We start from the raw sequence: 15,675 nt of genomic DNA, 5'->3' as shown, positions 1-15,675 counted from the left end.
TAATACAGATAATGGTGTTATGATTAATATCACATAGGTTTTTTCTCATAAATAAATGGTAGGGGTATATGTTAATCAAATCAATCTTGATAAATTAACATCTTGTATTCAAAATCAAAAGCCTTGTATTATTAATGTTAATACATTTCAAAGAAAAGGAGCAGTAAGAATTGATGTTTTACTCACAAGAGAGCAGGTGAAAACACTAAATGATGCTGGATCACTTAAAATTAAAATGACAAAACCTATGTTAAAGAAATATTCAATAGACGAGTCAAGAGGAGGATTTCTCCCGTTTCTAATTCCTTTATTTGCTGGTTTAAGTGCGGCAGGAGCATTGACTGGTGGTATTTCAGCAGCGATAAAAACTGCTAACGAAAGGAAGGCACAACTAAAAGCTCAAAAAGAATTGGAAAGACATAACAAGGAGTTGGAGAAACAAATTAGTGGAAGTGGTGTAATTGTAGATTTTGCTCAAAAACTTGAAAGTCTACCTGATAAAGCTAGATTGTTAGTTGGAGATATGCTTTCCTCTATCGCTCAAGCGGGTGTTAAACTAACTAAACGGGGTAATGGATTGTATCTTTCTCATAAATAAATGGATAAATGGTTTAAACAATTTGGAAAGAATACAACGTCAAATATAGAACTAGCTAAGTATTGTAAAACACTAAAAATTGATAATGTGGTTATTTGTATGAGAGATGAATTAATACATATAAATAAGAATACAAAGAATATTATTATGAATTTAGACACACAGAATGGTTCTCATTGGGTTTGTATTCATAATAGTCAGGATAAATATTATTTTGATAGTTATGGTATGCCACCACCTGTTGAAGTAATACAATTCTTACAGAATGGTGTTTATCAAACATTTCAAGTTCAAGAAATTAATTCTAAATGTTGTGGTCAATTATGTTTATATGTATTATTTCAACTCAACAATAATGAAAATTTTTATGATATCATTTTTAATCTAATATAAATGACTTATGTTGGAAAAGATGGTTCTATCTTTGGAAAATCCTCTCAGGATATTGATTTATCAAATTATTATACAAAGGCACAGGCTGAACGACAAAAATATAGTGTAAGTAAAAATATTAATATGAAGAATACTTATAAATTAATCAATTATCCAAACCCTACAGATGCGAATGACTTAATTAGATTAAGTGATTTATCACAATATATATTTTTAAAGAAAACAGCACGTTTTGTTAAACAAGTAAAATTTACAACCACAACACCTGGTTATACTGACCATACACCTTTCCTCATTGAATTTAACTACCTGCTTACAATTGAATTTTATAAAGAAGGACATTTAGTTAATATGCGAATTAATAAATGGGGGTATGATATGCCTGATTTAGGGTATAATTGGTCTTTTTCAATAAACATAGAAGACCTACATGATTTAAATCAGTCTCGTAAAGAAGAATATTATCCACTTGGTGAAGATAAGGATTTATGTGGAAGTACAATTAGTAAACAACAAATACGTGATTTTAAGAAAAGAAAAATATATGATAGTATAGCGATGGTTCGCATGACAAAGAAGGAAGGTAATGAGATAAGGATAGAAAGCCGAGGAATACAAACCGATTTGGTAGTGGGAAGATGGGGTGGTATTACCTGTCATAATATTAATCTCACATATATTTCTGATACATAAATGGCAGGAAGAAGACTACAAGAGAATTATAATTTTTGTATTCAAGGATACCTACAAGAAAAGGGTGCTCGGTATTACATACCTTATGATTTGGAGCATATACATGGGAATTTTGTCATTAAAAACTGGCCTTATACTGATATTGTTAAACCCACAAATAGAGACTTGTTTAAAATATTAAATAAAAATGAACTTCTCAAAGTTATGAAATATAAAACTCTTTTAGAAATCGTCAACAAATCTTATTGGTATCCTATTATGAGAAAAATAATTATAGATACAAGAATATCTCAAAATCCAGATGAGTATATGTATAATATTCTTTGGGGTTCAAACTCAAGGGTAGCAAGGGATGAGGAAGGAGTTGAAGAAGAGAAGGAGGAAAGAGGGAAAAAGGAGAAGGAAAGAGAGAAAAAGGAGAAGGAGGAAAGGGAGAAAAAGGAGACGGAGGAAAGGGAGAAAAAGGAGACGGAGGAAAGGGAGAAAAAGGAGAAGGAGGAGAGGGAGAAAAAGGAGAAGGATGAAAGGGAGAAAAAGGAGAAGGAGGAGAAGGAGAAGGAGGAGAGGGAGGAAAGAGAGAGGGTGGAAAAATATAAAAATATGACCATTCCTGAGATTAATGAAAGATTGAAGGTATTACGGCAAATAAATAAATCTCAACGCACTGAAGAGGAAAATAAAGAATTAATGACTCTTACGAACATATTGGTTTTTAAATTTGCTATAATGAATTCAGAGCGCAGATATACAACATATAGTTGATGATGTTGGTGTTATTGACTTTAGTTAGTTTTATTTGTAAATAAATGGAGGAGAGAGTGAAGCCATTTCTAAGGATTCTTTATGTTTTAAAAATCAAGATAGAAATGTATATGTTGAAAACCAAAAAGGTTTTGGCACTATGTAGGACTTTTTCTCATAAATAAATATGAGTTATTGTCTCAAATGTAAAAAGAAAACTAAATCTAAAAATATCTCTTATGTTAAAGCTAAAAATAATAGAGTTTATCAAAAAGGAATATGTCAAGTGTGTGGCTCTAAAAAGTGTCAATTCATCTCTCCTAAAAGTGGAGGAGACATACAAAAGTTTTTGTCAGGTAGCAAATTTACAACAACTGGAATTCCAGGGGAATTACACCTTCCAGGGTATTCTTTCTGTGGCCCAGGAACAAACTTGGATAAAAGATTAGATGAGGCTGACAATCCTAAACCTTGGTCTAAACCTACAAATAGGGTTGATGAAGTGTGTATGAAGCATGATATTGCTTATGGGAAAACCACTACGTTGACTGAAAAACATAAAGCCGACAGAGAAATGTTGTATAATTTGTCTTTGATACAAAATCCAACGTTGAGAGAGAAAGTTGATAGGTTTATTGTGAGAAATTTGATAAATGCTAAATTGAAACTTGGCCTTGGTTATTCACCCTCAAAAAACTATTAGGCTCTCATGATGTCATCAAGACTGAGGAGCTTTTGGCTGATGAATTACATAAACCTATAATCACAAAGTTTAAAAGAAGGAAAGTTTATTCTAAATACACCGACCACATATGGTCCGCTGATTTAATTGAACTAAAAAATGATAAGGGATACAAGTATGCTTTAACCGTTATTGATTTGAGGAGTAGATTTGCTTGGGTTGTTCCTTTGAAAAACAAGAGAGGTTATACTCTGATGTTAGCCTTCCAACAGATATTTAATAAAAGTAAAAGAAAACCAAAGAAACTGTGGACCGATGAGGGAACAGAGTTCTATAACAAAATATTTATGAAATTTCTTAAGGGGGAGGGTATTAAATTATACAGCACCTTTAATGAAGGAAAAGCAGTTGTTATTGAGCGTTTTAATCGTACTTTGAAAGAGAGGCTATATAAAAAATTCACACAACTCGGTTCTCAAAAATGGGTGTATTTAATTCAGGGTATTGTAGATAATTACAATAATACCGTTCATTCATCAACAAAATCAAAACCATCAGAATCATTTACAAAATTAGAATATGAAAAGGAGATTAATTTGAGAAAACCGAAGTTCAAAGTTGGTGATATTGTAAGAATATACAGATGGAAAAGCCATTTTGAGAAAGGTTATACAAAAAAATGGACTAATGAATTATTTAAAATCGTTGATGTAATGGATACAGTCCCTTGGACCTACAAATTATATGATTTAAATGGAGAAGAAATCTTAGGGTCATTTTATTCACAGGAATTACAAAAAACAAAGCTGATAACCCTTGAAAATAATAAATAAATAAAAAAATGTAATGGGGATACGTTTTTAAATCTGTGAACCCCAAACACAGAATCCCACAACTTTTTAGTTGGGGCTTAACTTTTGTGTGTATAACGGGGATACGTTTTTAAATCTGTGAACCCCAAACACAGAATCCCACAACTTTTTAGTTGGGGCTTAACTTTTGTGTGTATCATGGGGATACGTTTTTAAATCTGTGAACCCCAAACACAGAATCCCACAACTTTTTAGTTGGGGCTTAACTTTTGTGTGTGTGTGAGTGGGTCATAATAATGTACAAACCCTAACCCAACCCCCACATTAAAACACCATATTTGTTAGTCAAAACAACTGAATCCATTACATCAACCATTAAAAAAAGTTCTTAACTCCATCTCTTTGTATGACCTTCCAATTCTATTTATCTTTTCCCAACTTTTTTAAAACAATTCAATGATAATATAAGATAAATGAGTCTGTGAGGTTTGACATTCATTCAAAAATTCACCTCACATCCAGAACGCTAACCCAACCCAATCCCTAACCCATCCCCATCCCTTACCCAACCCATCCCTAACCCTCACATTCAAAATCCCAACCCTAACCCAACCCATCCCTAACCCATTAACCCAACCCCATCCCTAACCCTCACATTCAAAATCCCAACCCTAACCCTAGCATAATCTTTTTTTCCTTTTCTTTTTTTAATACGTATTTCAATATTTTTTTAAAATGTTTTTTAATACGTATTTCAATATATATATTTTTCCTCTTCCTCCAATTCTATCTTTCAAGGCTTTCAAGTTGGAAAAAGTAGAAATGGGAAGAAAGTATTTTCCAGCATCTTCTTCCCCGAACTTTCTTGATATTGCTGAAATACATGTAAAAAAGAAATATATTACTTATCTAATATTGAATGAAATAACATATACTTTAATTGATTAATTAATCAACTGAACTTACCTTAAATCAAACGTCATTAAAGAAAGAACATTGTTCATTGCTTTAGAATCCAAAGAGCCTCCAAGGTAAAACTCTTTCGTTGGATTATCAAGGTAAAACTCGTTCTCTTGGTCATGGTCTTTAAACAAATCGATCATTTCACCCCAGGTTGTGGCAAAAGTGGTATTTTCATTTTGAATCTCAGATACAATTTCCTGTGAGAGAAAATAACAACGTATTAATTAATTATTTTTTACATTTAATACACAATTATTATATGTATATTAAAATAAAATATTACCTTCATTGATGAGAAATTTGAATCGAGTTTATCAAGGTGAAGGTTTAGCTCCACACAGCTAGAGTCTCCAAAACGAAACCAGTTTTCAAAGTCTCCAAGGTAAAACTCTTTTCCTAATTTTATGAAATTTAGTGAGTCTCCAAGGTAGGCTCCACAGTTAGAACCATCTAGGCAGACCTCATAATTTGTTTTTCCCAAATTTAGTGAGTCTCCAAGGTAGGCTCCACAGTTAGAACCATCTAGGCAGACCTCATAATTTGTTTTTCCCAAATTTAGTGAGTCTCCACGGTATAACTCTTTGGCTGGGTCATCAAGGTAGAACTCGTTCTGTGGGTCTTGGTTGTTCAAAAGGTCTTCAAACAAATCAATCATCATTTCACCCCAGGTTGTGGCAAAAGTGGTATTTTCATTTTGTATCTCAGATACAATTTCCTGTGAGAGAAAATAACAACGTATTAATTTAATACAATATTATTATTTATATAAATCAAGCTCTATGAATATTAAAAGAAACTTTGATGACTCTTGCACGAGTCTTATCTAAAAAAAAAAAAAAAAAAAAAAAAAAAAAAATACAAAAAAAAAAAATACAAAAAAAAAAAAAAAAAAATACAAAAAAAAAAAAAAATACAAAAAAAAATAATACAAAAAAAAAAATATATATATATATACAAAAAAAAAAAAATACAAAAAAAAAAATACAAAAAAAAAAAAAAAAATTCAAAAATAAAATATACAAAAAAAAAAAAAAAAAAATACAAAAAAAAAAAAAATACAAAAAAAAAAAAAATACAAAAAAAAAAATACAAAAAAAATAAATAAATAAATAAATAAATAAATAAACTTACCTCCATTGATAAGAGGTTCGAGTCCAGTTCATCAATCTGAAGGTTGAGCTCCACACAGGTAGTAGGACTCCAAGGAATGTCAAAGTTATCCAACTCCTTTTCAGCATAGTAGTCCATTCTCAAGTGAAGCAGAAAGTGTGTTTGAAAAGGCCTGTGTGGTTAGTGCCTTTTATAAGAAAGACTGGGTGTGTCATTTCCTGTGGAAATTCCCTTGGGCAAGTGTGGGCAAGTCTGGGCAAGTCTGGGCATGTCTTAACTGGAAATGATGTAATGTCTCAACAGAAAATGATGTAATGTTTCAACAGAAAATGATGTAATGTTTCAACAGAAAATGATGTAATGTTTCAACAGAAAATGATGTAATGTTTCAACAGAAAATGATGTAATGTCTTAACTAAAAATAATGTAATGCTGGAGAGTTTATAAAGTGGGTGGGCTTTAGTAAAACGTGGGCGGGGCCTACCAAAACGGGGCGGGGATTGACAAAAAAGTGGGCGGAGCTTAACAAAAAAAGTGGGCGGGGCTTAACAAAAAGTGGCGCGGAGCTTAGCAAAAAGTGGCGCGGAGCTTAACAAAAAGTGGCGCGGAGCTTAACAAAAAGTGTGTGGCACAGGACCCGAACATAATCAATGATCAATGAACAACAATGATCATTGATAGTAAGAGAAAAAGGCCCATAAGACCAAGGGGGTCAGGAATAGAGGTGTTAAGGGGAAATGAAGAAAAGTGATGGTGAGAGGGAAATTTACATGGAAGTGAGAATGATCATAGGTTCATAAGGCTAGAAGGATTATAGGTTCATAAAGGAAGAAAATCATAGGTTCATAAGGCGAGAAGGATCATAGGTTCATAAGGTGAGAAGGATTATAGGTTCATAGAGGGAGAAATAGAGGTGTTTATGATTTTTGAAAAAGACAAGGGGTAAATGACATTAGATAGGGATTTCCCATGTTAAACGGAGGTGTCCCAGAAGCAACATTTATCACCTACTCATCCCTCTCTGTACCCACCGTACCCAGTCGTACCCAGCTGCTCCTGGACTCTGTGTCCTTTCCTCCTGACAAGGTGGAAAAGTTTCTGTCAACCCTCGACTCTGATTCTGCAACTGGTCCTGACGGCATCAACCCACGGGTCCTAAAATCATGTTCTTCTGCTCTTTCACTCCCTCTTTCTGTTCTCTTCACCCTCTCTTTTGCTCAAGGTCATCTGCCATCTGCTTGGAAATCAGCCAACATCACCGCTTTGCACAAAAAAGGTGCAAAAACAGATCCCAGCAACTACAGACCAATCAGCCTTCTCCCAATTATCAGCAAAGTCATGGAATCCATCATTGCTTCAGATATTAAATCTTTCCTCTTCTCCAATGGCTTGATCTCTGATCATCAATTTGGTTTCAGACCTGGTCACTCTACTCTGGACATGCTGCTTCTGCTTTCTCAACAATGGATGGAGGTCCTCAACGCCAAACAGGAAATTAGAGCTATCTCCCTTGACATTTCACGTGCCTTCGATACGGTCTGGCATCCTGCTCTGCTCACCAAACTCTCCTCCTTTGGTATCCATGGAAATCTCCACGCATGGCTGGCGGACTTCCTCTCTGGTCGTAGTCAACGTGTGGCCCTGAATGGGTTTCTCTCATCTCCTCTTCCTGTTCAGGCTGGAGTTCCCCAAGGTAGTGTTCTGGGCCCTGTGCTTTTTCTGGTCTTCATCAATGATCTCTCTTACTCTCTTGAAAATCCTCTCTATCTCTTTGCTGACGACTCTACTCTCTGTCGCTCCATTCCTCATCCCTCAGATCGGCAGTCTGCAGCCTCCTCACTCTCTGCAGACCTGGACAAAATCACAGACTGGTCAAACAAGTGGAACATGTCTTTCAATCCTGACAAATCTCACACTCTTACAATGTCTCTCCGAAAGGACCGACTGGACAACCCTCCCATCTACTTTCTCAACAATCCTCTCCAAGAAGTTCTGTCGCTCAAGCTTTTGGGTCTCACTATCTGCCATGATCTTTCTTGGGAAAACCACATTTCCAAGCTGGCCTCCAAAGCCAGTCGCCGACTGGGCATCCTCCGTCGTGCGAAGTCCTTCCTTGGCACACCTGAGCTCCTCACCTCATACAAGGCTTTCATCCGCAGCTCAATGGAATACTGTTCCCCCCTCTGGGCTGGTGCTCCTGCCTCACACCTTGCTCGGCTTCACGCTGTTGAGGCCAAAGCTTTCAGAATCATTGGAATCTCCTGCGATGTAGTCAACACCGAGGGCCTTTCACTCACTCACCGCAGGCAGGTTGGTGGTCTTTCTGTCTTCTACCGACTCCTCTCCGGCCTTGCTCCCCCAGCTCTCTCTGTGCTCTGTCCCCCCAATATTCCTTCAGGTCGCACAAGATCTGCCTGCAACCCTCTTATGGTTAAACTGCCAAAGTCTAGGCTCTCTGCTCACCTTCACTCTTTCATTCCCCTTTTCTCCCGCCTCTGGAACAAACTCCCCCACTGCCTTCAATCCCACTCCTCCCTCCAGGTCTTTAAAACAGCTGTTCACCACCATCTCTTATCTTCCCCCATCGAAAACCTTGATCTTTTCTACCCCCGGTAATTCACCCCAGAGTCCTTGCAGTGTTCATATGTTTTATTCCTCTCCCACCTCCCCCCAAGTCCTCCCGATGTCCCTGCTCTCAAATGTTGTGTTTGTGTCCTTCCCGTGTTTTGTGTGTCGGTTTGTCTTTTTGTGTGATTAATGTTAGCTCTTTCACGAGCCTCGATCTTGTATACAAAAAAAAAAAAAAAAAAAAAAAAAAAACCCTGCTGTTGGTGTGTTCCCCCACCACCTCTCCCCTTCTCGTTCTGGTGTTGTATTTGTTCTGTTATGTCCTGATCTGTTTCCTGATAGCTCCTCCACAAGCCTCAACACTGCATACAAAAAGGTGCAGTGATGCTGTTTATCCAGTGTATGGCAGGATTTTGCAATTTGCCAAGGGTACCAATACAAAATGGCCGACTCTTTTTGAAAATGCAGAAGTTGATGCACCCTTGATTTTTATTTCAGAGTAAACACTTTTGTAAATAACTATTTTCCTGCCTGATTTGTCAATCTGCTTCTGATTTGCATACAAATGAAATGGCAAATTGAACCTGTTTCCATACAGGTTGAACCCCGTCCAAGAAGTCCTGCATTCCCCACTGTTAGGGCCACAGAAGAGGGCAACTATGATAATATTTACGTCTCACCAAGCAACCAATGGAAGCGCGTGATGAATAAAGAGGAGAACGACGACAACATTTACGACTCACCAAGCAACCAATGGAAGCGTGGGATGAATAAAGAGGAGAACGACGACAACATTTACGACTCACCAAGCAGCCAATGGAAGCGTGGGATGAATAAAGAGGAGAACGACGACAACATTTACGACTCACCAAGCAGCCAATGGAGGCGTGGGATGAATAAAGAGGAGAACGACGACAACATTTACGACTCGCCGGCCAGCACGTGGAAATGTGCAATGAAGACAGAGGTCAATGATGATATTTATGACTCACCTAGCAGAACATGGGAGTGTATCGTGACTGATAATAAGGGTTTAAATGTGCATTAACTTTTCAACACCTTACTTGACCCTTCAAAATTGTTTGTGTGTGTTGTTGTGTTTCATTGGTGTCATTTTGGATTTCTAAAAAGATTCAGGCGTTGTTCAAACACGTCACTTTTGATCCCCTTCCAATATGCTCAGCAAGCGAAACATCAACACCCCTCTAGTACATTTCCTTGTTCACATTATGCAATTGCAACTTGGTTGACAGCATTCAGGCAATGTATCATCAAACTTACATTTCGGCACCACTGTAAGGCTTCAAACTGTTAAATGTGACCAAATCACCTCCATGTCTGCAGTGCATTACTTCATGCAACTATCTGCATGCAAAACTTGCCCATCTCATCTCCAAGTCCTTAGCATTTTTCCTTGATACAATGCATATTGAAGTGAATCAAAGAGAGACTTGGGGGTATAGTTGGAGGGTTGATCACTCGACTATCTCCTCACTACAACATATTCAGCATATTGAAATGACTCAGCCTATCTGCAAGAAACTTAATGGCCTTATAAAGCACCACTTGCTTCAGGTGTTTGTCACATGAAGCTGGAATGCCTTAGAACAAGCAAAGATTTCTTGAGAATCGATGTACAATAATTCTCAATGTTCCTATTGCCACCATCCAGGACAGCACAAACCAGCACACAACTTACCGTCCCATGCACCACTTTTGGTTTTTTGTCCCCCTCGGATATTGAAGTGCAGCTTCAACTTTCTATGACACCCGAGCCTAGGCATTAGCTCTCACTTTCTACAATATACCTGTGTCAAGTCTTGCTTTCCACAATAGGGCTCAAAGACAAGCTGTGTTACATTTCACATTTTCACAACAGCACTTTATGTCCCTCGTAATATATGTACAAGTTACTCCATGAGCCTTAAATCATTGAGGGATGTACACTACCAGTCAAAAGATTAGGGACTTTATTGGTGTACTTAACACTTAAAAGTGTACTTAAACTTTTGTCTGGTACTATATATACAGTCACGTGAAAAAGTAAGTACACCCTATGTAAAGTTTTGACTTTTTCAACATATTTCAACATACAGCTATTTGATCTTCATTTCAACAATATTGATAGATAAAGGTGATATAATATAACAAATATCATGAAACATTTACATTTTGTAGTCCACTGTATAATTTAAATAAACATAAATGCAAATTTCGCATGTGGAAAAAGTAAGTACACCCCTACATTTATCACTACTTCAAATACCTAAAATTAGAATCAGGTGCACCAGCTCAGGTGCAAATGATTAGAACTTCGTTAGAGAGGATCTTGGAGGAACCTGTCTTATTTAAACATCAGACATTTAGTTTGGTTTGCTCTTTGTTGTTGAAGTGTGCGGCGTCACCATGCCGAGATCAAAAGAGCTCTCCAAGGCCTTCAGAAAGAAGGTTATAAATGCCTACGAGTCTGGGAAGGGATTTAAAAAGATCTCCAAACAATTTGAAATCAATCATTCGACTGTCCGGAAGATCATCTACAAGTGGAGAAGATTCCAAACAACTGCCAACTTGTTCAGGCCAGGATGCCCCAGCAAGTTCAGCCTGAGAGCAGACCGCAAGATGCTGAAAGAAGTCTCTAAGAACCCCAGAATGTTATCACGGGACCTACAGGTAGCTCTTGCCACTGTTGATGTCAAAGTGCACGAGTCTACACGAGTCTACGAGCACTATTAGAAAGAGGCTGCACAAATTTGATCTACATGGGAGGTGTGCCAGGAGGAAACCTTTGCCGTCCAAAAAGAACATCAGGGCAAGACAAAAGTTTGCCAATGAACACCTAGGCAAAGACCAGCACTTCTGGAACAATGTGCTCTGGCAGATGAGTCAAAGGTAGAGCTATTTGGCCACAGTACCAGAAGACATGTTTGGCGAAAACCAAAGACAGCATTTGACCACAAGAACCTGATACCAACTGCAAAGCATGGTGGTGGAAATATTATGGTTTGGGGCAGCTTTGCTGCATCAGGGCCTGGGCAGTTCACCATCATAGAATCCACTATGAATTCTTCATTGTACCAGAGGGAGCTTGAGCATAATGTGAGGCCATCTGTCGGCAAGTTGAAGCTCAACCGAAGGTGGACCTTGCAACATGATAATGACCCTAAACATAATAATAATAATAATAATAATAATAATACATTTATTTTATATAGCGCTTTTCAAGAAGCCCAAAGACGCTTTGACAGAGTACAAAAAAACAAGTGCACAAAGACAAAAATCAACAGGTAAATAATCAAAGCAAAAGGAAGGAGAAGGAGAAGAGATAGTCAGGGGTTAAATGCTGTGGGTTAAATGTTGAATGCAGTGTTGAGCAGGTGGGTCTTGAGTGATGTTTTGAATGTGGTGAGTGAGGAGGAGTCTTTGATGGTGTGATAGTGTGATACCAGTAAATCCACCAAGGAATGGCTGAAAAGAAAGAAATGGAGGGTTCTGGAATGGCCAAGTCAAAGCCCGGATCTAAATCCCATCGAGATGTTGTGGGGGGATTTGAAACGAACTGTGCATGCAAGAAACCCCTCAAACATCGCACAGCTGAAATAATTCTGCATGGAGGAGTGGGTAGGAAATTCTCCTAGTCGATGTCACAGACTGGTAGACAGTTATAAGAAACGCCTACTTGAGGTTGTTTCTGCCAAAGGGGGCAATACCACCTATTAAATCCAAGGGTGTACTTACTTTTTCCACATGCGAAATTTGCATTGATGTTTATTTAAATTATACAATGGACTCCAAAATGTAAATGTTTCATGATATTTGTTATATTATATCACCTTTATCTATCATTATTGTTGAAATGAAGATCAAATAGCTGTATGTTGAAATATGTTGAAAAAGTCAAAACTTTACATGGGGTGTACTTACTTTTTCACATGACTGTATATACAGACTTGGCATTTAATATGGAATATTTTTTTTGTGGGGGTGAACCTACTTTTCAAGATGTCTTAGAACCAAAAGTTCATTGGAATTATGTTGAAATTATTCTAGGTTTTGTTAATGTGACCTTTAAAAGAAACAAAAACCACATTTGACATTTCGAAACAAATAAATTGATCCTTGAAAGTGATGTAAACTGATATCGAACTCAATTCATGGACAGTACTGTGTTAAACTTCTGTACGTTTTCCAGAAGTATCTCTTTATTTTGCACATTAGCCAAAAAAAATTTTCACAAAAACAAAAGGTAAATTACGACTGGGATTACGGACAGTAAAATTACAGTTCAGTACGTAACCCCCACGAGCATTCAGGAGAGCACGTACACGTTGAGGCATGTTGTTCATGAGATTTGCCAAGGTTTGGACAGGAATCGCTTGCCATGCAGTGACAACAGCCTGCTGCAATTCACGCACAGAGGTCGGCTGCTGGTCCAAGTGGTCGATTTGACGCGTTAATTCTGCCCACAAGTTCTCTATCGGATTCATATCCGGGGACATGGCAGGCCACTCCATATGCTCTACACCACGATCAGCAAGAAAGTGTTGGATCATGCGAGCATGATGAGGCCGTGCATTGTCATCTTGGAAGACAAAGTTTCCTCGAAAGGCTGCACGAGCAAATGGAAGCAATGTTTCTTCCAGAATGGCCCTGTACTTGAACTGGTTTAGGTTTCCATTCAGAACAACCAGGTCAGTTTTGCCCCCTGCACGAAAAGCAGCCCAAACGGTCACCCCACCACCTCCAGCTTGGACTCTTGGCACTATACAATCTTTGTTGTAGGCTTCATGCACTTGTCTGCGCACTCGGACGCGGCCATCTTGACGATAGACCAGAAATCTAGACTCGTCACTGAAGATTACGTGATTCCAGTGTCCTGGCTGCCATTGACGGTGCTCTCTGGCCCACTGCAATAGGCGCTGGCGGTGTTGTCTGGTCAGGCGTGGCTTTCTCAGTGGGCACCTGGCACGATAGCCTGCTTGATTGACTAGCCTTCTGGATACAGGCACATTTGTCAGTTGCTGCCACTCAGCCCGAAGCCAATTAGCTGACTTGGTACGGCCATTGCGGACTAACCGGTGCAGCTGGCGATCATCCCTCCTTGTGGTTCTGCGGGGACGTCCTGGCCTCGGTATTGGAGAAGGGACACCCCTCTGAGCATTTCGTTTCAGGATCTTTGACACCTGACTTTGAGTGATGCCATACTGCCAAGCAATAGCACGCTGTTTCATGCCGTAATTTCGTAAAGCCAGCACTCCATGACAAACAGCATTGTCGAGTTGACGGACCATCTCCAGAGGAAGCGGCAATAACTTTTGGAGACGTGCAGCAGTTGTTTTCCACTAATACAGAACGCAACAACCCTTGTATACCCGACTGTGAAGCCAATCATCAAATGCACCTGTCCGTACATTTTGCCACGCCACCTGTCATATAATCCTGTTGTTGACTTCTTGCTGCGACAGACAATCAGTGACATGGTTCTTCTTACAAATAAATCACCAAATTGTAAAAGAAACTCACCAGATTGATATACTGAGTTAAGAAAGTCAACCCAAGTCAAGAAAAAAAATATATTCCATATTAAATGCCAAGTCTATATATATATATATATATATATATATATATATATATATATATATATATATATATATATATATATATATATATATATATATATATATATATATATATATATATATATATTTATTTATTTATTTATATTATATATATATATATATATATATATATATATATATATATATATATATATATATATATATATATATATATATATACATATATATATACTGTATATATATATATACAGGGTGAATCAAAAGTAGCGCCCTCGCCCGATTTCTGTTTTTTCGGCTGTCATATTCTTTGTCATTTATTTCAACATGTCATTCATTTATTTATACCTTCTTGTACACTGTAATACAAATGTCAAACAAACAATCAACTGACAGAAATATATATATATATAAACAGAAATCGGGCGCTACTTTTGACTCACCCTGTATGTATACACACATACAGAAATACACACATACACACATACATATATATAAATATATAAATATATATATATATATGTATGTATATATATATATATATATATATATATATATATATATATATATATATATATATATATATATATATGTTAAATCAGAATGAAAAATATATTTTGCTTCTAGAATATAACAAAAACAATGTTTGCTTTCATATGTACCTGTTCAGAGTTGCTATTGCGTTGTAATTGTTTTTAATTTCCTTCATATTTATTTTCCAGCAGCCGGGCTTCCCATTATCACTTCAGGAAAATTTTGAATCGACAAGTAATGATGACATTTATGATGTTCCTCCTGGATGGGCCTCGAGCTCTATCCCTCCAAATCCCAGAAGTACAAACGAGCCAGTAACACAAGTGATGGAATCTACTTTCATCAATACTACTTGCGTGGATGAAGTTTATGACATCCCACCATTTAGAGCATCCCAAGACAACTATTCAGAAATCTACGATATCCCTCATGGTCCCAAATCATGTTCCACTGACTTTTGTTTTACTGAGAAAGCAAATGAAACACAGACATCAACTCCACATTTTTCAGCAGCACAGAGTCAAAATGTGAATGAAGAAAGCAGTGGGATGGTAGATTTGTACGACATACCACAGCGAGTGTACGCAGCGATCCAAAAGAAAGATGATGTACATAACATGCCACCTTCATTGTCCCTTGAGTTTGGGGGTGCGTTACACCCTACAGAGAGTGCTAACATGGATGCAATGCAGTTGGGTAATCAAACAAGGCTGCTTCCGTCTGTTCCATCCGACCCAGCTAATGGACATGTGGGAAACTCATCTGATGAATATGACTACGTCGAGGTTTGTCTATATTTCATGTTCACCTGCTCGTTGTCCTCTCCACTAGTTATGTTGTGTCACTTTTATTTAATTTAAACAAACATGGGCACCAGCCACAACAACGTTGTCGTCTTTCTTCTGTGATTTTTTTTTTTTTTTTGTATACAAGATCTTGGCTCGTGAAAGAGCGAACATTAATCACACAAAAAGTCAAACCGACACATAAAACACAAAATATGGGGAG

The 15,675-nt window shown here is 37.4% G+C and overlaps 2 protein-coding genes across 9 annotated transcripts in view; one reads left to right on the top strand and one right to left on the bottom strand.

Annotated features, from left to right (window-relative positions):
* The window catches only part of LOC137416610 (uncharacterized), an 81,459-nt gene that overhangs the window by 60,319 nt on the left and 5,465 nt on the right, over nucleotides 1–15,675 (top strand). For 4 of the 8 annotated variants that reach the window (XM_078784310.1, XM_078784307.1, XM_068102257.2 and 1 more), the window contains exons 3-4: nucleotides 9,159–9,527; nucleotides 14,859–15,452. In XM_078784310.1, the coding sequence (XP_078640436.1) occupies nucleotides 9,159–9,527; nucleotides 14,859–15,452 (963 nt within the window). Of the gene's footprint in view, nucleotides 1–9,158; nucleotides 9,528–14,855; nucleotides 15,453–15,675 lie in introns of all 8 variants that reach the window. The other 4 variants (XM_078784308.1, XM_068102255.2, XM_068102254.2 and 1 more) reach the window with 1 other exon arrangement.
* LOC144893609 (uncharacterized) lies at nucleotides 4,546–6,179 on the bottom strand. Its single transcript, XM_078784304.1, has 4 exons — nucleotides 6,014–6,179; nucleotides 5,166–5,597; nucleotides 4,886–5,079; nucleotides 4,546–4,793 (listed from the first exon to the last, which is right to left on the bottom strand). The coding sequence occupies exons 1-4, from the start codon at nucleotides 6,128–6,130 to the stop codon at nucleotides 4,706–4,708; spliced, it is 831 nt and encodes a 276-aa protein (XP_078640430.1). The 5' UTR covers nucleotides 6,131–6,179; the 3' UTR covers nucleotides 4,546–4,705.

Source organism: Myxine glutinosa, chromosome 9 (assembly GCF_964187855.1).
Source record: "Myxine glutinosa chromosome 9, kmMyxGlut1.1, whole genome shotgun sequence".
Lineage (NCBI taxonomy): Eukaryota > Metazoa > Chordata > Myxini > Myxiniformes > Myxinidae > Myxine > Myxine glutinosa.
This window is presented reverse-complemented; position numbering and strand designations above follow the sequence as displayed.